Source organism: Lipotes vexillifer, unplaced genomic scaffold (assembly GCF_000442215.2).
Source record: "Lipotes vexillifer unplaced genomic scaffold, Lipotes_vexillifer_v1.1 scaffold822, whole genome shotgun sequence".
NCBI lineage: Eukaryota > Metazoa > Chordata > Mammalia > Artiodactyla > Lipotidae > Lipotes > Lipotes vexillifer.
In genome coordinates this window covers 4374552-4397540 of record NW_006770496.1, presented here as the reverse complement: position 1 = coordinate 4397540, position 22989 = coordinate 4374552, and the positions used below count along the sequence as shown (strand labels likewise).

At 39.6% G+C, this 22989-nt stretch overlaps 1 protein-coding gene across 1 annotated transcript in view; it reads left to right on the top strand.

Annotated features, from left to right (window-relative positions):
* LOC103081261 (protein PTHB1-like) overlaps positions 1-22989 on the top strand; it is a gene marked incomplete at its 5' end in the record, with an annotated part of 217225 nt that overhangs the window by 152428 nt on the left and 41808 nt on the right. The window contains one exon of the mRNA XM_007446133.1: positions 2307-2529. Coding sequence (XP_007446195.1) covers positions 2307-2529 — 223 coding nt within the window. The remainder of the gene's footprint in view (positions 1-2306; positions 2530-22989) is intronic.

Below are 22989 nucleotides of genomic sequence, written 5' to 3'. Positions count from 1 at the left end.
GCAGGAAGTTCTCTAGTGGATATATACAGAGCCTGCACTTTGGTCTAAAGAACCAGCTGCTTAAGCCTACAAGGAAGATGTGTGGTGAGTGTGGAAAAGGCCTGAGGCTTAATCATCTGTTTGCTCGTTGTGAATCAGGAGTGTGGTACAGCTGCCAAGAGAGCAGAGGCAACCAGAGGCCAGGCTGGCAGTGAGAACTCCCAGTAAACAGGGGGCGGCTCTTTCCACCCTGCACTCCCATCCCCAGCCTGGTGTTTTGGGGTCAGTTTGGGGCTCTCTGGTTAGCTGTATAAATGTTTAAGTGTTTAAAATTGGAGCTCATTCAAAGACAAGTGGTCAGGATGGAGAGAAAACTTGAAACCATGTTTATATAAGGAAGAGCTGGAGGAACTGAGGATGTTTATTCTGGAGGAGAGGGTACAGAATTGCTGTCTTCACAGATATAAAGGGCTGTCATGTAGAAGAGAGGTTAGATTTATTCTGCATGGCTCTGGAGGATAGAATAAGGGCCAATGGGGCAGATTTTGGCTCAGTTTAGGAATAGCTTTCTGCTGGTTACACACGTCCCTGAAAGGAATGAACTGCCCCCAAACATAGTAATTTTGGATCTTGGGGACAAGCATACCTAGGCAGATGGTTGCTACTGTATTCCAGGGAACGTCACATGAGACTGGACTAAAGATCTCCAAAGTCCTCCCAATGCTAAGATCCTAGTTCACCATCTCTCCGTCCAGCAAACACATTTCTTGACCAAGCACAGTGCTACGGGTGTGGAGACCTCCAGGCACTGGAGAAACCAGGCATGCAGACAGTGGCCACTGCATAGGGTGAGGAGTACAGTGATGGACCTGGGTGTGTGAGGTCTCAGAGTCCCAGAGAGGGCCCACGAATGCGATGCTTGGATGGCAGTGCCTGAGCTGAGTCGTAAGTAGTAATTGGCCAGGTAACAAGTGGAGACAGGGCATTGCAGCAGAAGGGCCGAGCATGTGTAGAGGCCAGGGTGAGAGTGTGGGTGCAGATGGACAGGGAGAGAATAAAACAGAGCAGGAGCTGGAGCAGAAAGTGCTTTATGTGCTAAACTGAGCATTTGGCTTTAGGAGTTGAAGTTTAGGAATAATGTAATCCGATTTGCATATTTGAAAGGTGGCTCAACTGATAAGGTTGAGGATAGGGTGGTACCAACAGTGAAGTCACCCAGGGGCTCCTCTCTGAGTCTCAGGTTACTCACCCCTTATGTGAGGGGCTTGGACTATTCTGCAGTATTCTATGAGGATAGTCATTCAGTATCATCCTTTATAATTTCACTCTGATTGTCAAGCCTGTGGTGTTCTAAGTCTCACCAGCCTCTGGGTACAAATGCAATCACATTGGCGATAATACCCAGATTTCATTCACACTTCTCTATTTTGCTGCTTAAGACCTCCAGACCCCCCGAAACTCATATCCAGTTATCTCTGGGGCCCCCTGGGGATGTCCACTTGGAGAGCATAAGCAGACCCCTCCCGCTTCTCATTCTGTTGTTATCTGCACCCACCTGAGGGTGGTGCTTCCTCATGCCAATCCTCTGTGATGACACCGCGGTCCCTGCCCACCATAGATATCCCTAGAATTACAGCTTGCAGGGTGCTAAGGTGACACTGCACTCCTCATGGTCTTCACTGCAGCCCAGCCACACTGTTCCCAGCAAATGGGGGTAAACGGCTCACTTCCTCACTTCGTGTCACTTTTGGTCACCTGGCCACAGGAGTGGGACTGGATAGGCTTGTGTCTCCCAAAATCCCTCTTGACAAAGCTCCTCTTCGTTTTGGCCTACAAACCCAAGGCTGTGGAACCAATAGCTGAGAGAGACATCAGGGTTTCCTCTCCATTCCAGTTTCCCCCAGTCTCTCCTTGTCCTGGCTGGTTCTCCTTCAGCAGCAAAATGAACTATAATCCTAGGGCTTCACTCTCTGGATCATCAAACATACATACACCTGAGATGATGATTATCATGCCTGGCACAGGGCTAAAAGCTTCTCATATACCATCTCATTTAATCACCCCAACCCTTGGAGATACATATTATTAGTATCCTCATTTGTAGGTGAGGATGAGGCTAAGAGGAATTAAGTAATGTGCTCAAACAATTGACAGAGCTAGAATTTAAAACCAGACTGGTCTGGAATATTCCAGGCACCAAGCTCTTAACAAGTCCCCAACACTGGGACATAAAAACACTCATAACCTTATAACTTGATTAACAGTAAAGTGCTTACTTTGCTCATTTGTCACCTATGCATAAATTCCAAATTGGCTTTTGCATCCAGGGCTGGGAAGAAATGGTGGATGCTGCCATTTCCCACCTTTTGAAGACCTGCCTATCGAAGAGTTCCAAGGAGCAGGCTTTGAACCTCAGCAGCCAGTTGAGCATACCCAAAGACACAAGCCGATTGAAGAAACATATCACCTTGCTGTGCGATCGATTAGCCAAAGGTGGACGTCTCTGCCTAAGTACTGACGCAGCGGCTCCGCAGACCATGGTCATGCCAGGTAAGAGCTCCATTCATGTTCCCAAAACACAACTGTACTTTGGCCAAATTAAAGGAATGTGCCTGTGGTTGTACTTGGGGTTTACATTTCATACTAAAGTGATGATAGCCAAGAAAATTGCTTTCACGTTTCCCCTCAGATATCCCAGGGTAACCACTTGGATAAATATTCTTGGGGTATTTGCTTGCTAGACATTTCTAAAATGGTATGTCTTTTTTCTTCCCTCTGCTTTTAAATATATGATCCATTTTGTTTTGCTTCTAACCAATAAAAAGTGGATTAGAGAATAAAACTATTTTTAAGGAAAATTTTACTAAATGTGATCTCACGATACCATATTTCATAAATGTAAATAGGATAATACAAGCAGCTAATATAGTCCAGATGAGTCCCATCCCTTCTGCTGTTTTCCTGGTTGTGGTCACCAGAATAAGGGGGAAGAGACAAAGAAAAAGACTGGAGATCAGGAGACATGAGCAGGCTTCAAGGCTGAGGCCTCTATGTGTCAAGGGGAGAGAGATCCAGGTTGCCCAGACCTGGGCAGTCAGTGATGACCATGGGCATCCAAGTCAGCCCTTCCCAGAGTCAGAGGGGCTGAGCCGTCAATAGCCGCTGCATGCGGTCCTTTAGAGGCCGCAACTCCCAAGTCCCGCTTAGCTCTACTTAGTGTCTCTCTTTATGGCAGCAGCAAGGAGCATAAGTAAGTGAATTTATTAAATGCAGCAGCGGTAGCATCTATTTCCTCCTAAAGCAAGGACCATAGTGTGGGAAGTGGTGTGGAGTTTTTCATCTTCCTCCTTACATGCGTTTCGTACACTTACTGCCCGTCCCTCCCATGCTGCTGTTACTGCTCACATGACCTGGATATGTTTCTTAACTTTCCAGAGTCTAGTTTCTCCTTTCAAAGTGGGTATAATAATGCCTTCCTTGTTGCCAGGGCATTATATGTTTGTAAAGCACCTAGCACAATTCTTGGAACAGAGATACACTTAAAAAATTCAAATTATAATTATTACCATTGTACGGATGTATGCATAATTCACCTTATAAATTTGGGGTGGAGAGGACGGCTGGCTTGGGACCATGGGATTCTGTACTCTATGGTTTGAAAATTTTTTTGCCTTAATCATACACAGGCAGAACCTAACTTTCACTCCAAAGTAATATTTCTAATATGGCATCTCAGAATAGAATTGCCTTCCTACTTAGAAACAGTTCTAATAGTTTGTCTTAATTCAGGTCTTCTTCATCTTGCCCTTGTTAACATCCTCCTAACTGGTCCTTGGGCCTTGACTCATCCATCTCTGTCCACTGTTAGGATGATTTTCCTAAGAAATAAATATGTAGGCTTAATGAGATAGTAAATGAAAAATATTCACTATAATCAGCGATCAGTATATGGCTCTCCCTCCTTTCTTGCCAATTGGAGAAACAAAGGAGGCTCACGGGAGAAGGCCAAATACATAAAAGGGAAAGCTTAGAAAGAGATGGACTGACCCCCTGATTGGCTGGTGTGTTTGTCAGTGCAGGCCTTGGTAGCCCTGCCTTGTCTTCCCCGCGTCCTTGTTGGAGCCTCTTTGGGAACAGCCACTAGGAGCCCGGTGGCATTGCTGTGAGCAAACACCTGGACACCTGGAGAGAAACGATGCTTCTTTAGTCACATTTATTGATTATAGAACTTTAGACATTTGTTTAAATAACTAGATTTGGAAGCAACTTCAGGGCTGTGTCCTTAGAAACCCTTGATGTAAAATTTCTGAATGTTTGGAAGGAAGAAGCAGAGAAAAGGAGGAAGAGAAGGAAGGGAGGGAGAAATGAAGGAAGGTGGAAAATGTGTTTGTTCACAAACCAGGAATCTGGAAGCCAGGTGTGTGCCTGTCACACTAGTCTAGCCGAGTTCACCCCGTTGGAGAGATTGAGGCTGTGCGTATTTGTCGCGGTCATAATTGCTTGCTTTTACTTAATGATGACCCACTTTTTGACTTTAGTTGAGTGACTCTCCCTCCCACCTGCCATATCCAATCATGATAGCGAGTTCTTAAAATTTGTTAAATCAGTGCTCTTCATCATTACCATGCTCCATTATTGCCTATAATACCTTTCCTCCGTAGAGCTCAAATTTTTCAGACTTATTTCTGTACTTAACATGTTTTTGAGGTAGAAGAAACATGTAGAATTATTGCTGTTTTACAAATAGAAATGGAGTTAAGGAAAGCTAAATATCTTTCCCAGAGTTACATGGTTGCCGGAAGGGTTAGGTCTAGAATCTAAATCTTGTAGCCCACTGTGCTTGCCTCTAGACCACACAGACCACACGGTACAAATATATTTCTAGCCAGAGCCTCCTCCTGTGTGAGCTATTCTTGATCTGGACTTGTTTTCACTTAAATTGGCCTAGGATTGTGGGAGGAAAAGGGCAGAAATTTCACACAGTCTCTTTTCTTTGCTATGAGGAATATAATAAGGATTTAACCTGTATTTGCTTTGTGCTTAATGTTTATTATCTCAGTAGGTGACATGGTACCATTATTACAGAGATTATTTCTGAGTTATTTCTGCTTCAAACCAGTAGTTGTGAAATTTATAATGTTTAGCTATAGTAGTTGTTTCAGAATATGTGAAGGTAAAGTGGCATATTAGAAAGGAGTGGATTACTAAACACATAAGCATACAAGCATTTTTCACAGACATGATCTTTTTTTAATAGCTGGGCAGGAACTCAGAAATCATCTGGTTTACTTCCCTCTCTTAACAGCTGAGGTAACGAAGGCGCTAGGAAGATGAAGTGACTTAGTGGTTGATATTAAAAGGCAGGGATGTTTGTAATTTTACCATGTTCCCTATTAAATTGCAGATGAATCTCAGAATAAAAAACTCTTGGTCTTCTCTAGCCTCATGACTTTATGAACCCAGCACCTTGGATGTGCCCTTTCTTTGCTCCAGTAAAGGCCATGATGACAACATCCTCCCTGGTGTCCAGAATTTGAAAATCTTTCCCACTGGGAATTACCTTATGGACTTCTTTGCCTCACATTTCTCCTGCTTGCCTTTATCAACCTTCAGCTTCTCTATCAGGATTTAGCCTAATCTTTATTGGGTATTCTTTTTATTACCGAACCATCAAACTTGTATTTTTCTTATCTGTACCTCTGTATTCACATCTTTCAGCTGGGGAATATTGCATTTTCATTAAATGTCTTTTTCCTAATCTCAGTGGTATGTATTCTACCCTTAAAACAAGAGTTACAGAGGGCCACCAGGGTAGTGTTTTAAAAAAAATCTGAATGTGAATGCCTTTAGTTGCCTAGCTGGCTTTCTCATACCTGTTTGTTACTTGCTGCAACCCTGCAGGTGCTTGAGGCTGAGGTTTACCTTAGATTGCTAGATTGATTAAAGTATGGAAGGTTCGAGACTAATTGATATCAGAAAAAGACTACCTGAAACTGGAACCAACATTTCATTGTTTTCATTAGGAAAACAAAAGATTTGTTTGAAAAAGAGTAAAGTTAAAATCAACAGTAAGTTTATCATATATTTGCCAAAATTTATGTTATACCTGCAATTTTGTGCCAATTCTTAGAGACAGCAATGAAGAAATTGCGTGAAGTTTTCGTTTTTGCTTTGTTTCTGGTATGATGATGGACACTCAAATTTGGCCTAACTAGCACCTTCACAAAGAAGGTAATTTTTAGGAAAAAATATTCCAAGGCATTATCCATTTTCCTAGGGATCTTTCTTTGATCTGCAAACCATTTTCTTCAGAAACATCTATCATGTCATCATTCTGGCCAATTTTCTTCTCTTCATTGTTAACTGGACCAATTGCCAGATTTTCTTTTTTTTTTTTTTTTTTTAACATCTTTATTGGAGTATAATTGCTCTACAATGGTTCGTTAGTTTCTGCTTTATAACAAAGTGAATCAGCCATACATACACATATATCCCCATATCTCCTCCCTCTTGCATCTTCCTCCCACCCTCCCTATCCCACCTCTCTAGGTGGTCACAAAGCAAGGAGATGATCTCCCTGTGCTATGTGGCTGCTTCCCACTAGCTATCTGTTTTACATTTGGTAGTGCATATATGTCCATGCCACTCTCTCACTTTGTCCCAGCTTACCCTTCCCCCTCCCCATGTCCTCAAGTCCATTCTCTACATCTGCATCTTTATTCCTGTCCTCAATTGCCAGATTTTACTGTCCTTGCATGTGATACAAGCAGTTCTCTAATAACACTTTAACTGCATTGCATCTTGCATCATTTGCAAGGTTTGTAATTTCCCTCTGCAGCCCATTTATGCTGTATTTGCAACAGTTTCCAACAGTTGGTGAGAGGTGAACCAATACAAAAAAGTTGATAGCAGATGGGGATTCCTCTAGTGTTAAATGTGGAAAGATACTGGAGTAGAGACTAATTTTATAAGTGGCCAATTAGTTTTTGAGTGAATATCTTTGTATTATGCTTTTGCTTTTTTATGATTACAATTGGGATAATTAGAACATCTATAAGTAGGAGAATCCCCCCCTCCCCCAAATTATGTATGTAAGAATTTAGAAGGTGCTAGCCTGAATTCTGATCTCATGTGCTAATGTGGCATTTCAAAGCAATGGAGAGTGGACAAGGTGAATTAATTGAAAAATGTTTCTGGGAACAGGCCAACCATTTGGAGAAAAATAGTTAGATTCCCTAGCCCATTCTGTGTGCCACGATACATTTCAGATGGATAAGAGATGTAAATGTAAAAAAAAAAAAAGGAAACACAAAAACACAGAATGAAATAGAGGTAGATACATAGACATGGAGGTGCAGGATAGGTCTTTCTAAGTAAGTCAGTAAAGGCAGAAAGCAAAAGACAGAGCTTCAGTGATATACGTCTCAAAATCTGGTCCAGAACCATATAAACTGAAGTGTGTGTTAATGATAATTATCCTGGGTGCCACAGTTATAGGTGGTGTCTGAGTGTCCTGCTATTTCTCTTCCATATAATGTGTACATTTTCGTACAAATAACATATATAACTTTTGTAAAAAGAGACTGTGATAGAAAATGCCAACAATAAAATGACTATAGTTGTATCAGAAATGGTGGTAAGGAAAAAACAAGGATTGGTGTCATAAATCAGTAAATTAATGACTTTTATGTTATCAAGGGTAATGACCTGTGTTTATGGGGCTTGTTTCTATTTCAGTTCTGATAACAAACCCAAGTACTTTGCAGGACTTTGTGCAGCTAGTTTATGGATCCTGCCTCCTTCCTACCTCTGCCTCTCCTTTCCGAAAGTAGGCCAAATCATGCAAGATATTGATCTCTGAGCACTTTTTTAACCTTTTCCCAAGTGGCTTCATAATTGCTAAATTGGGTGAACACTTTGCCTACAACCCCCTTGACTGCTCTGCAGCCTTTTTCAGTGAGACCATTTCCTTCTTAGAACATTTTCATTCCTTGGCTTCTCTTTTACTGTTGGAAACTGTTCCTGGCCCCCTCAGCCTTGTCTTTTCCAGTCTGCTTTGTGCCTTCTTGTTCCTTTTTGTCTCTTGACTATTGGTGTTCCATCTTTATGCTCTCCTGGACGATCTGATCCAACTACCGCCTGAATTCCATGTGCCTCTAAATTTGTACCTTTCTGTCTCGCGTCTTCCAGGTTTCACATGTCTCCATTAGTACCCCACAGTCCTCTCCAATTCCACATGCCTGAATGAAACTCATCTCCTACGGTGTTCCTGATCTCAGTCGATGATATTACCCAATGCCCAGGCCAGTGTCCTCAGAAACAATCTTGAGTCTGTTTCCTTTCCTCTCCATGTTCAGTCAGTTACCAGAACCTGATGGTAGCACCTCCCAAATATATCTCTTTTCACTGTCCACATTGCCATTACATTACTAATGCTCTTATCTCCTATTCAGACTACTAAAATGACCTACCCATAGTCTTCTTTTTTTTTTTTTTTCTTGCGTTATGCGGGCCTCTCACTGTCGTGGCCTCTCCCATTTGCGGAGCACAGGCTCCGGACGCGCAGGCCCAGCGGCCATGAGCTCACGGGCCCAGCCGCTCCGCGGCATGTGGGATCCTCCCGAAACGGGGCACGAACCCGCGTCTCCTGCATCGGCAGGCGGACTCTCAAGCACTGCGCCACCAGGGAAGCCCCATAGTCTTCTTGTATTAAAAATCCTCTTTTATTTTTAGTATTACCATCAAAAACAAACAACTTATGAATGTTCATAGCAACATTATAATCAAAAAGTGGAAACAATCCAAATATTCCTCAAATGATGAATGGATAAATAAATATAGTGCATCCATACAGTGGAATATTCTTTTTTTTTTTTCAGTACACGGGCCTCTCACTGCTGTGGCCTCTCCCCTTGCGGAGCACAGGCTTCAGACACGCAGGCTCAGTGGCCATGGCTCACGGGCCCAGCCGCTCCGCGGCATGTGGGATCTTCCCGGACCGGGGCACGAACCCGTGTCGCCTGCATTGGCAGGCGGACTCTCAACCACTACGCCACCAGGGGAGCCCCAGTGGAATATTCTTTAGCAATAAAAAGAACTACAACATGGATGAACCTTGAAAACATTATGCCGGGTAAAAGAAGCCAGTCCAAAAGACCATATATTATATGATTCCATTCATATAAAATGTTCAGAATAGGCAAATTCATAGAGGTAGAAAGTATATTAGTGGTTGCCTAGGCCTGGGGGTGAAGTGGGCATGGGGAAGTGCATAGTGATGGCTAATGGTATGGATTTTCCTTTCTTGTAGCTAAATCCGTATACATCCATAATGAATTTATACTTTTCCATGAATATGAGTTTCTTTGGAAAAATAGGGATCTGGGTATGTTACTTCTCTGCTTGAAAATATTCAACAGGTGTTACCTACCACATTAAATCAAAAGTTCTAAGCCTGAAATACAAAGCTCCTTACTAAATAGACCCACATTATCCTTCTACCCTTATATTCTGTACTTTCTTCCTTAAAATCCTTTACTAATACTGAATTTCTCAGTATTTTCCAAATGCACCATGCTTTGTAAGCTTCTATACTTTTAAATAGTTTCTTTGACTTAGAGAATCAGTCTTTAGCTGGTGGTAAAATTACCACTAATTCCTGAAGACCCAGAAGAAATGATATTCCACAAAGCATTCGTTGGCCTTCCTGGCCCTACTTGTTCTTCTCTGTGCTTCCCTGGTCTCTGGTCATATGGCTTTTACAGTACTTATTGTAGGGTACCATCGTTTAATATTTTTATTTTATCCCTTACCACTGTATTAGTTTGCTAGGGCAAACTAATAACAAAATACCACAGGCTGGGTGGCCTAAACAACAGAAATTTATTTTCTCACAGTTTTGGAGGCTGGAAGTCCAAAATCAGGGTGCTCATAGTTTTGGTTTCTCCTGAGGTCTTTCTCCTTGGCTTGCAGATGGCCACCTTCTCTCTGTGTCCTCACGTGGCCTTTTTCTCTGTGCATGCACACTCCTGGTATGTCTTCCTCCTCTTATAAGGACACTAGTACTTTTGGGTTGGGGCCTCACCCTCATGACCTCATTTAACCTTAATTACCTCTTTAAAAGCCGTATTTCCAAATACAGTCATATTGGGGGTTAGGGCTTCAACCTGTGAATTTTGGGGAGGACATAAGTCAGTCACATAATACCTCCAGATAGAAAGTAAGTGCATGAAAGACTCAATATATTGATATATTGTATTCTTTTCTGTGAACACAGCATCCTACTTATGCCTGGTATATATATATAGTTGATGCCCATCATATCTTTTTTAAACTTCTTATTTTGAAATAAATACAGACTCACAGGAAGATGCAAAAATACTACATAGAATCCCATGTACCCTTCATCCAGCTTTCCGTAATGGTGATATTTCATAGACTGTAGTATAGTATCAAAAATAGGAAACTGACATTGGTCTACCATATATTTTAGAATGAATCAGTGGAGCTGTTTCGAAAGAGGCTAAGTCTTGAAGTAGGTGTGAATTTTAGACTTTTAGAAAGGATAGTGGCAGATATTATAGATAGAGTTGGTGATCTAAGCAAGGAGATATGGGTCTGTAAGTAAACTGGTTAAGTTTCAGATTAGAAATTCAGTTTGGTAGATCAGTAAGCATCTTTTTTTTTTTTTTTGCGGTATGCGGGCCCCTCACTGTTGTGGCCTCTCCCATTGCGGAGCACACACTCCGGACGCGCAGGCTCAGCGTCCATGGCTCACGGGCCTAGCCACTCCGTGGCATGTGGGATCTTCCCAGACTGGGGCACGAACCCATGTCCCCTGCATCAGCAGGCAGACTCTCAACCACTGCGCCACCAGGGAAGCCCAGTAAGCATCTTTTGATATAGGAACTTGAAAAGCTGGATAAAAGAGATTGAGCATGATGCAAATGGTGATGGAAGCTGTTAAAGATTCTTAAGCTATAAGTGATTTATGAAAAAACAGTGTTTTGTTCAATTTAAAAAATGGTTTAAAAAACAAAACAAAACAAAAATAACCCCCAGTGTTTTAGAAATACTAATCTGATGGTGGTATGCAGGATAGAGAGAAGTATGAAGAATAGGGACGAATATAGATAGTTCATCAAATTTTTTAGTTGCCATTGATGGAAATGATTAAGTTTGTAATTTTGTTTTGAATAATGTGCTTCATTTCAAATACAGTGAGCTTGAGATGATTAAGATGCATCCAAGAAAAGAGATATGTCGATAGCTGGATCTGAGGGATTTGAGTTGAAGGGAAAGATTAAAGCTTGGAAGTAGATTTTAGTATCCTCAGCTTAGAGGTCATCGTTGCAACTTTGCAATTGGATGAACCCTTTGGTATTGAAGGCAGAAGCTGGGGAACAGTGGATTTGGGACTTATCTGCAGAGCCAGACAAGAGGTGGATTCTACAGGGAGGAAGTGAATTTCAAGGAATTCCCAGAAGAGGTTGTGTCAGTACCATAAAGGACAGAAGAAGGTCAAGGAAAGATCCTTCTGGAACTGGACGGAACAGTATAGGAAGGCAGATAGAAAAAGAAGTAAAAAAGAAAAAGAAGTAAGTAGGCTATGATCAAGGTTTTTATTTCTTTCCTTTTTCTTCTCTTTAGAAAAGATATTTCAAGATCTTTGAAGGTCAGGGGATGGTGGCAAGATGAGAGTGCTAAAATCCAACATTCATGTTAAATGGGAAGGTCTGAGGAGGCAGAGGAATCATATAGAATACAGGTAAACTGAAAAGAGTTAGTATTTGAGAAGAGAAAAAAATGAGAACCCAGGTATAAATTGGAAGTGTAGGGAGATTTAAAGAAAAGAAAGTTTAATGAAGTCCAGCCACATGAGCTTTGGAGAAATAGAGTTTTATAATAATCTGTGAGCAAGAAGGGGTGAATGGTGAGGTGGTAAATTAAGGTTGATTTGCAGTAGCTGCTGTGGGAGGGGCAAGCTCAACCATTTAGCAGTTGTGCAGCTACTTATTCTTCTGGAGCCATAGTTTCCTCACTTGAAATACTGAGGTAGCACCACCTTGTTTTTAAATAACACACTGTTTCAAAATTGCTTTGAAAATCATATATTGTTATAAGTAAAGAAAGCATTCAGTTTTTAATAGGATGCTTGTAATTATCCATTGTAATAGGGAGTCCATACTGGGATGAATAAAGGTTAGTGGAAGAATATTTGAATCCAGGATTAGAGTTGTATTTGAGAGGAGAAGCAATTAGGAGTAACTATCTGGGAAGGCCTATCATCAAAGACCTAATAGAATAACATTCTCCCTGTGTGTACTTAGCAAATACTTGTTGCTAGACAAGCTGGCTGGTAACTAATTAGAATGTGATGACCAAAGCCCAGTTTCTTGGAAGTAGGGCTGTTAATACAGGAATAGAATACCAGGGGAGTTTGAGGAATTTCCTTCTCTACAGATGTTTAAACTAATACAGATAGTCAACAGTCTAAAGATAATTTGGGAAAAACCCTGCCTGAAAGTAGGGGGGGGATGAATTAAATAACTTTTAAAGTGCATCACTATTTCTATTTCTTTAGTCGTGTCATATGAGCAAATATATAAAATGTACATTTTTACCCTCATCCAGCTGTAAATGTGAGCTGTCTTTTCTTTGGACTATTCTCATATGAAATATTGCAGTAGAAACCCTAACTCTGTAATTTTCAATATCCTTAAAAATTACATAGGTTGGCCAAAAGAAAGAGTATCTTTGTAACATTGGAGCATCCATGAGGAAGATATTTATCTCTGAGGCTTTGTATGATATCAAAAATAACTTTTCTCACATATTCGATTGACATTTGGGACTGTTTTATCTTCAAATGGGAGGATGAAAAAATTTGTATTTATTCCAGCTGCTGTTGGTTTGAAGGGATTTCTACAAATATTCAATTTGTAAAATTTTTTTCTAGTTTTCTTCCCCTCAACTTCTACCCCTGCCCGAGCTTCTGCTATCTCAGTGGGTCTGCCTTCATTTACTGGTTCACCTCAAAATTGTAGTAAATACACATCCTGTTTTCTTCCCTTCAACTTTTACTCCCAATACCTGCTGTCTCTCTGAGGAATTCAATCTTCAACTATAAATTCTCTGCTTTCAGTGTAAGTTCAGGAATGTTATTAAAGTTGTATTTATTGTTTTTCATTTTCCTTTAGATTTTAGGGTACCTGGATAAAGTATTTCAAGTGCTTAAAAGCAACTCACCAACCACTTACTTATGTGAGAAAGTCATTAAAACTTATTTTATATCACTTTATTTTCACTTAAAATATATGCATAATGAGAAAATCCACAGATAGATGGGGCAGACCCAGTGATTTGGCCTACTCCTGTGGCTTAGTCATTTTTAATTTTGGTCAAAGTACCTGGCCTAGCCTCAGAATGGCATTCTGCTTCTGACGCTGCACAGACCCCCACAAGGGAAAGGTGATGTTCTTGCAGTTTGAACTGCTGAATGAAGTCAGGTCTGAGCTGCCGGCCTTTAAAAAAAACTTTTCCTACTAAAGTTAAAAAAAAATTATTTTTAGTGTGTTTATTCAAATAAATTGTTGGAATAATTAGCCCCTTCTGATTTATGTGTAATGTGGTTATTTCTTAAACAATTTAAAATTAAAATGAAAAACTATTATAGATGGTGGTTCTCGGAGCGTATAATCTGATTCTGAAAAGTAAAGCACCTTTAGTTGTACTCCTCTGTACAATATGTCTCAACTCTGTATGTTTTTTAAAATGTAGCTTTTTGTTTTTAAAATGTTTAATTTTTTATTTAAAAATAAACATTTTGGTTAGTTAGAATTTTTGTATTTCTTTCACGTCTACTTTCTGAGCCATACTCCATGCCATATGGAAAATGTTACTGAAAAATAAAGTGATGTCACTCTCTAGCTTCAGGAGCTGTGATTTATGCTAATACCAATAGAATGATTTTTATTTGGTACGGGTATTTGCATATTGGTTGTTCTAAGATATTTTTGGCTTTTTTGTTGTTGTTGTTAAAAACTAGGCTTGGAAGTGACTGTAAGCATAAAATGAGAAGCAAATACATTGTACTAGTGAGTAGTGTGGCGAGGGGTACAGGGCTCCAGCTTACTAGTATTCTAGTTATAAGCAAGTGCCAAGGCAGATACCAAGGGTTCTGGTGTGAAGTCTGGTGGGTTTCAATGAAAAAATAAAGTTTGATGCAGCACACTTTGTCACTGGGACACTTAGTCAGTATACTTATGTAGATAAGTTACCTGATGTTGTTATCTGTTTTTATTATTTATTATTATTTTTTTAATAAATAAATAAATTTATTTATTTATTTATTTTTAAGTGAGAACTGCTTCCCATCAGTTTATTTCAGAATTTCTTTTGTAATTTTATTCATTGTCTTTCTGTTCTTTCTCAGAAGAAGACACACTTGATTTTAGATTAAACTCAGACTTCTTACTTTGGCCTACAGGACTCTGCTTCCTTTCCATCCAGTCCTCTACCAGCAATTCCCCACAATTCCTCTTGCCCTCTCTGCTTTAGCCACACAAGTCTCCTTTCAGTTCCACTCATCAAACTTTTCCTTGCCTCTGGGCTTTGCATATGCTGGTCCCTTTGTCTTGAATACTGTCCTCTGTTTACCCCCAAACTTTTACCTGCCACAGATACTCATGCTCACCAGCTAATTTATATCCATCCTGGAAAAGAGAAGTGTTGGGGAGGGCTTCTGGATTGCTTGTTCTAGTTGGCTGATGCTCCACTCATCAAGAGGCATCTTTGGAAGGCGACGAAGGTTGAAGGAGACAGGTCATGAGTTCAGTTATATCCAAATTAATTTGAGTGCTTATCTCATGTCTGCTTTTCCTGCAGGAAGCCTTCCCTGAATATTCTATCCTTTGCTAATTATTCTAACTCCTACAGATTAAATAATGTTAGCAGTTTCATATGCTTCAGCCCAGTACTTACTGTCAATACTTCCCACTGACACTTCTTATTATACTGTCTGGTTCTCTACTGTGCTGTATATCATTCTAATTTAGAACACAAACTTCATGTGGGCAGAGAGTACATGATTACTATTTTTGTTTATACGGTTGACAACACTTGGCAAAGTATGATGTTATATAGTAGTACGTATTTGAATCCCCAACGTTACTATGGGATTTTCTTAAAATAAGACTAATTTCTTATGGGTTAATTAATAATCTACAAAGATTCATCCAGGGCAACAGGAATGAGTGAGTTTATTGACATAAAGTGAACTATATACTCTGACATTCTAGTGGAATTTGTTCCCTATCTGGAACTACATTCAAATTAAAGATGTGAAACCCCTACTACTTACTGTGTTGAGTAGTATTAACTGAACTTCGAGTAAAACACAAGGATGGTGAACCCTTGAGTTTTGCCAGTCTTATATTTTGCTTTTTGTAAGTTATTTCTTGAATACATTACAAAACATCATCTAAATGTGTGTCTGTTATAGAATTTGATAACCCCTTCCTACTTCAAATTGGCCTCAGAGACTTCAGCATTGGAAAGTTGGAATTTTATTTTCCCAGCTCTTTAAATGTAATATATTTGAAGACAGAGGCACTGTCCTGTAAATTTATAGCCTAAATAAATCTATTTTAAAGGTGTGCTGGTCTGGGGCCAGGTGGCACAGTGGGATGACATATGAGCTATTCACATTTGAAGACCTGGCACTAAACACGTCTCAGGATGCCAGGAAAATGACATTAGAGGTGTCAATTTGCTGGAATCCTTGGTGGGCACCTGAGAATATCACAGAACCGTTGTAAGGTCTTGCATAATGTATCCTCTGTAAATTATATTGCTACATTAGCCACCTAAGGTACAAAAGGGCAATCTGAACGACTTCAGTAGGCATTCAAAAATCCTGTTTTAATAAGTAATGAGAAGTACACGCCATGAGAAGTACAAGACTATCTGAAAGAAAACCAGCCTAATCTAAAGGGTTGTGTGTGGGACTGGGAGTTGAAACTTAATCTTTTATATTTCTCTAGTCTTTATCTGGCTCATCAGTTATTTAGCAAATATTTACTTAATCCCCCTTTTCCGAGCCTTTATCATTTCAGGCATGGATTTTCTAACAAGACCAGTTACTTTTCTTCTTCCTGGATTCAGGTCTCCTACAAATGCCAATAATAATATTTCAAAGAAGTGTCATGAAAAAACTTATTATTACTCAAAAAAAAAAAAAAATACCATGATAACCCTGTCTTGAATACTTGTAAAATCATCTCTCAGTAATCCCAAGGTGCTTAATTGGATTGCTTATCTGAAGATCTTTTACGTTTTTTCATTTGCCTTTGCCAAGAATGTCTAGAAATTATACACTCAGTTTCCATTTGAATAGCTTTCTGAATTACTTAAAAGGCCATCAGCATGAATTCATATTTAGTATCCGGATCTAAGGTTTCCTTATTGTAGTAACACATTGTGTGCTAGCCAGAAACATCACTTAATTTGAGAAAGCATAAAATGCTCAAAGGTACCAGTCAGACTTTGATTTTTATTGTGAAAATATATTGCAGTAACTCACAGACTTACTGTTTGTTAACTTGACCTATTTAGTTCCTTTCCTTTTGTGTTTAGCATAAGTCCTTCGCACAAAATGGTCTGGTTAATGGTTTTTTTCAGAGGAGACTCTAACCAGGAAGGCAGTGATGGTGGACCATGACAGCTGATGAGGGGTGATCCTGGGCAAAGTGTGTCTGTCTTCTTTCTTTATCCAAGAGGAGGATTCAGTCTGAAACCAAGCTACACACGGATTTGTGGCATTTCTAAGGAGTTGGTCCAAGTTGATAGTGCTCCAGGCTGCTTCCAGGCTTTCTTCTTTCCAAAGATCCTCCTGTTGGCTAGGGTGGTTGGGGTCCTCCATGGAGTGCAGGTTGCTGAAAGACAGGCAGATGGTTTTTCACTCAACATCTCTGAAGCCCAGTTTCTTTTTCTTTACCTCTAACTGTTAAGATCTCAGTATCCCTCTCTCTGTGAGTCTGTGATACAACCCTCTACGATCAACAGTCCCAAGTTCTAGGTTATGGCTTGTGACTCTGCTGATTGCTTGGGCAGAGCCCTTTGATGGCCCATAAAGTCTGTTCATAGAAAGGTGTGAGGAGAATTGGGAATAAATTGTACTTCTTTAATTGAAGAGGTGATTTCAGGTTAAAATATACTTTAATCATTATCTCTTGGAATTAAAAATTCATTTATTTTATAAATCTTTATCGAGTACTCATTATGTGCCTATTACCATTACTAGAGTCTAGGTATATAGCGGTGAACAAAACAGGTGAATGCTCTGCCCTAATAAAGCATCCATGCCAGTGGGGAAGGAAGGCAATACACAAACAAAAAAAGATAATTATAAACTGTAATAAATAATATGAAGGCAATAAGCAGGGTAGTGTGGTAAAGAGTAACCAGCAGAGGGAGGAGGAGGTATTGAGGAAGGCTTCCTGAAGAGGGGTCATCTGCAGTGAGACTGGGAAGATGGGAAGGAGCCATCTGTATGAAGATGCCGTTGGTGGGGTAGGGACTGAGAGTAGGGGAAGCGGTAGACATCCCAGAGAGAGAGAATAGGAAATGCAAAGGATTCAAAGCAAGTAGGAAAGAAGGCCAAGGTGACCGGGGAGAATGACAGGAGATGGGATTGGTAAAGTGGGTAGGGTGCAGATCTTAGAGGAGGCCTTGTTTCAAAGTTTAGGTTTTATTAGAAATGACAATCCTTGAAATAGGACATTTTTATGAACCTCTTAGACCAAATGAAAGGTGGCAGTCCTAACCTTGACTAGCCAATGTGCATTCATAATCTGGAATGGTTTTGAGCGGAACCCAGCAGCATGTTGAAAAAGTACTTTATTATATTCAAAGGCCTGAGACCACTCAGTTGTCAGGCATTTATCACTTGAAAGTGGAGGAGTAGAAAAGTTTAAAAGGCTCTAGCAATAACATTTGAGAAAATGAATAATTTAAAGTGAATTAAATCATGAATAATGAATTGTAAAAAAGAATCCTCACTTGTGATTAGAGATTCATAATTTTCATTTTACAACAAAATGTAGTTGGCTGCCCTGCATTCCTGACTTACTTCATCTAAGTACAGTTAGGCCCAACACATTAGTGCCTTGATGTGCAGACTTAACGACTGGCTTCTTGTGTTGAAACCGTTAAATTTTAATGTGTTCAGCTTGAGCATAAGTGATCACAGATGATTCATAACACTGCTCCCTGCTTTTGGTGAAAATCATCGTCAGCAAGAGAATTGTCCCCAATGGCCACACTTATCTTCGTAGTTGATTTCCTAAACATTTTTATGTCCATAGGAGACCAGGAATAAACATTGCATAGCTGATGGGTAAAGCACAATAATAATTGCTTTAAAACCACAGGATATTTGATGATGATAAAGTAGAACTCTGTAACTGTTGACATTTTCTTTTTTTAATTCTTGGTGTCAGGAGGGTACAATTGATATATGCTGCTCTTTAAGAATGGAGTTAGCGAGCCATGTGTGTGTTTTTTTTCTTTAAGAAATAAATGCCGAGAATTGCCCACAGTATTATGACTTCATCATCTAGCTGTCGGGCATAGAGGCAGGATAAGCCAGCAGGCTTGCCTGACTGATGCTTTAGACAGCAGCTTAACCCAATAAAAAACAATATTGTGGCTTGGGCATGGGAGACTTACAAGTCTGGTAATTGAATGCTTACCTGACCCAACCACTGTCCACTATCCAGGTACTGAGAAATTTCAGCCCAATATGCTGCTAGCTGAATTTACATGTCTTGTGCAACCCATGTAGACACACATGATCTGATGATGTCCCTTCAGAGTTGAAGTCCCGACTACCTTCACAATAAATTCCCAGTTATCTGCCATGACTCATGAGTCCCATATGATCTGGCTTCTGTGTCTCCAGCCCCTTCACTCATACTTGCCACTCATGCAGCTGCCATTCTGACCTACCCACTAGCTCCCAGAAGGAAGAGTTTTTCCTTGTCTTCAGGTCTCCATTGTCCCCAGGCATACAGCTTTTCTTCCTCGGATTCCCATTTTGCCTATTCCAGCTGACTGACTCATGTGATCTTTTGCAACTCAGATATTGTCTGAGACCATTCCTGCCTCTCCCCCTACTCCTAATATCCTTCTCTCCCTGAGTCATGGCTCTACCACCATTTGCCCATTGCACCCTCTATGGGATTGCATTATATTATAGATATCGGTATGCCCTAACCCAACCCTGCTGTGGGCTCCTTGAGGATAAAGGATGTGTTTCGTGCCCTTGGTACCCCTAGCTGTTAGCACAGAATTTGTACGTGGTATGCTCTTGGTGCTGGATGAATTGCTGTATGGAATGTATCTCTTTCTTGGCCCTGAAATGCTATAGGACAACTGGCTTTTCTGCAAACTGGGCTAGGTATCATACTGGATTATTCTTGGTAGTAGCAAGATAACCAGACTTACTTCAGTCTCCTCATCACATTACAATTTGACTGCTTTCCTTTCTAAATGAAGACATTTTTACAATCCCATTACTTAATGAAGGAGCATGGTCCAAACTTGCTGTAACTCTGGAAATCCTCATGAGAACTCATTCAGTAACTATTATGAGATTAGCCACACCTGGGTATAGGCTTTGATTCAGGTGCTTTGAGAATTGCTTTTATTCAAGCAAAGTCAAAATAAGAGTGCTACTGCCTGCTTCCCCTCCCCTATTCACTGTAGTTTCAGTGCATGTACCACTGAACAGTCTGTCTCATTAAATAAAGCAATAGTATTTTAGGGCTGGAAGATAAATCTAAAAGTTTCCATTCTAATACTCCAGGCCATTGTGTATCTAAAACTACCCCAGAAAGATAGATGTTTATTCTTTTTCTTTTTTTTTTTTTAGATGTTTATTGTTAAGCATCTCCAGGGATAGGCTTACACAGCCTTCTCAATTATGTATTCCATTATCTCACCAGTCTTCTCATCAGGAAGGTTTTTTTCCTTAATGTCTAACTTTAACCCCTCCTGTTGCAATTTAAACTCATTTCCTTTTGTCCTGGCTTCAGTGGAAATAAAAAATAACTCACCAGTACCCACCCGCCCCTATTTGTAATTGAAGATGTCTGACTTCCTCCAGGCAGCTCTTTCTAGTGCTAAATGGACTGAGTTTTGCCCTTTTTCTCCTTTTGCCTTTCTTGGAGACTCTTCCTTTTAAAAGTTTTGTTGTTCTTATTGCACCAAGTATCAGGGACCATACATTTCAGTTCTGTCATTTTAATCCTACAGCTTATTTTTTCAGTCTACCAATCTGTATAACCTTAGTAAGCCACTTAACACATTGAAAAAGAATCAATGGACACCACTGTAAAGTGCTTTACAGTTATGAAATTCTTCATTTCTTCAAGAGATCTGCTACCATTGTCCAGTACCCTCCCTCCCTGATTTCCATACCTAGGGGTGAAATGTTTTTCTTGTCTTATTTCTTCCCTCTTCATGCATACATTTCATGTGGCCACAACTACAGTGTTTCTGGGTCCCAGGTCTACTCACTGCTCTACCAGGATAGCTCAGGGGATAGAGGGAAGAGGAAACAGCTAAGTAGCCATTCGCATTGGCAGAAGCTACAAATTTCCAGCTCATGGAACACTGATCTTTTTGGGAATCTGAGATAAGAACTTGAGAATAATATGAAAAGGAAGATTAGCTGGAACATAAAAATACAACTGTATCTTCCTCCTAAAAATAGGAACTTCTCTCTAAAAATTAGAAAGGAGATAATGATAGGTGTGAATGAGGATGAAGTTAAATTAAACAGCAAGACAAGAGAGAAGAGGAAGCAGAGCAGGAAGAAAACACAGATGTGGTCAAGTGAAGCAGAAAAAAATGCTTTAATTTGTGATCCTCTAACCGAAAAATATGGTAAGATCTCTTAGTAAAAAAAAAAAAAAGTATAAAATTCTAGAATAAGAAAAGCGACTCAAGTTTATGATATAAATATGATAAGAGTTTCTGTTGATGGCTATACTATTAATTCAGTGACTCCTCATAGACGTGTTAACAGCAACGGCCTATGCTTTGTAGAAAGATGGGTGTTATTAATTTGACCGCTCAACAATTCTATATAGTCTGAGCCTTCAGGAGTAATCCTTGACTGTAAATAGAGATGTCACTGAAATTACTGTAACTTCAAAGTAACTTCAAATCCAAAGTAGGCATATAAACAGTATTATGTTTTCTACTATTAATTGAAGATTATATTAATGATACTCTGTCTTCTATGTAGCAGTGCCATACAGGGCATTTCAATGAATATCTAATGGGCCCTTAAATTTACCCTTGAAAATCAAAGGAATAAATTGGTGTGCATGGCTGGTGGACTGAACATTAAGTCTCTGTAGTATTCAATAGAGGATTTCAAACATTATTAGTAATCACTTTTGGAGGATTCCTTAAGGTGAGATTTCTTTTTAAATGTGCATGTCTGTTTGTTACTTAGGACTACTTAAAATTAACTACAGATACTCAAAAGGAAATGAAATATTCCTTTCTCTTACTTCTCTGAAAAGGTACCATTTGACCAAAGTTTCTGTCTGCAGACAGGATGGAATGCCATCTTCCCCTCAAATGAAATTAATTGGCTTCCACTAAATCAAGTGTGTGCCCTATTATAAGACACAGTTTTGAATCCTAAACTAAACTTGAAACATCTAACCTACAAAACTTAAAAAGCCTTATGTCTTAGAAACTTAGTGATAGGAGCCATAGAAATGAGAAAGGAGATATTCTTAATATTTTTTACACAACCGAAAATATGCCCATTTTGATGCCATATTGTTGATGCAATGGAGAGCATGAGTAAAAGTGTGATGATTATTATGGAGTGTATTTTTTTATTTACATTGGTAAGGCCTAGACAATTGCAATGGGTCTTAGATGTGTAAATCAGAAATACTGTCAAAACAATACTCCAGATGTGCTGTGTCATCTATAGTGTCAAAATGGCAAGTTCAGATCTATAATAAAATAATTTGCAGGGATATATATAGATGCTCACCTAGATTTAAGCTCCCAGGTTTTAAGGCATCTATACATTTTTCTTCAATTTTAAGCCAAGGTAAAGACCACTGGAACCTGAAATCTAAAAATGGATTTATTGTTGGGATTAGTAATAGTTGTTTCCTTTTGATTCATTGTCACCCTATGACTGTCATCCTAAGAGACCGCTTTTAAAAGAATTTACAGTCCCCACAAACACAGGAAGTGAAGTCTACGTGGAAAAAAATCATTCTATTTGAGCCAATTCTGACATTATTCTGATTTGAAATCAAGACATTGATTAGAAAATTGAATTTTGATAACATTTTTATAGGCTGTTTTACAACAACTCTCTGTCTTAGAAAGGAGACAGTGTGGTGCTTATGCTTCAAAGAAATGGTGTGTACTTTTGGCCTCTTATCCAGCTCTTTAAAAGAAACTTTTAATTCAGTGTAAAATTGATTCTTATGTGAGTAACACAATCCTCTTTGCCTATTGAGTTGCATGTATGGGTCAGTTTAGCTGCAGTGCATACTGTAAATGATGGCGAAGGGAAGGTATGTCTTGAGTAGGAGTGCAATATAATATCTGTGCCAATCTGCATTTGGTGCTAAAGTAGAGTCATGAGATGTGAAGTAAGGGCTTCTTTGAACACTGTTTATGGTGGGCCTTGTTACATGTTTGGAGTGTCTGAGAAAGAAGCTAGCCTAAAACTTCAGATCTCAGGATGTTGTTGCCAATAAGACCAAGTACTGACTGGAACTTATGCTTTATTCATTTTAGCTTTGAAAGAGTAAAAAAAATCTTGCCTGCAATTCATTAATTTAAAAATATATTTCATTATATTACTGCGTTTTACTTTAAAGGTAAAGATTGTGTTGTTTTAAGTTGTCTCCTCTCTGTTTTACTGGCAAATGAGGAGGGGAGGGGGACGGGGGAGGGAGG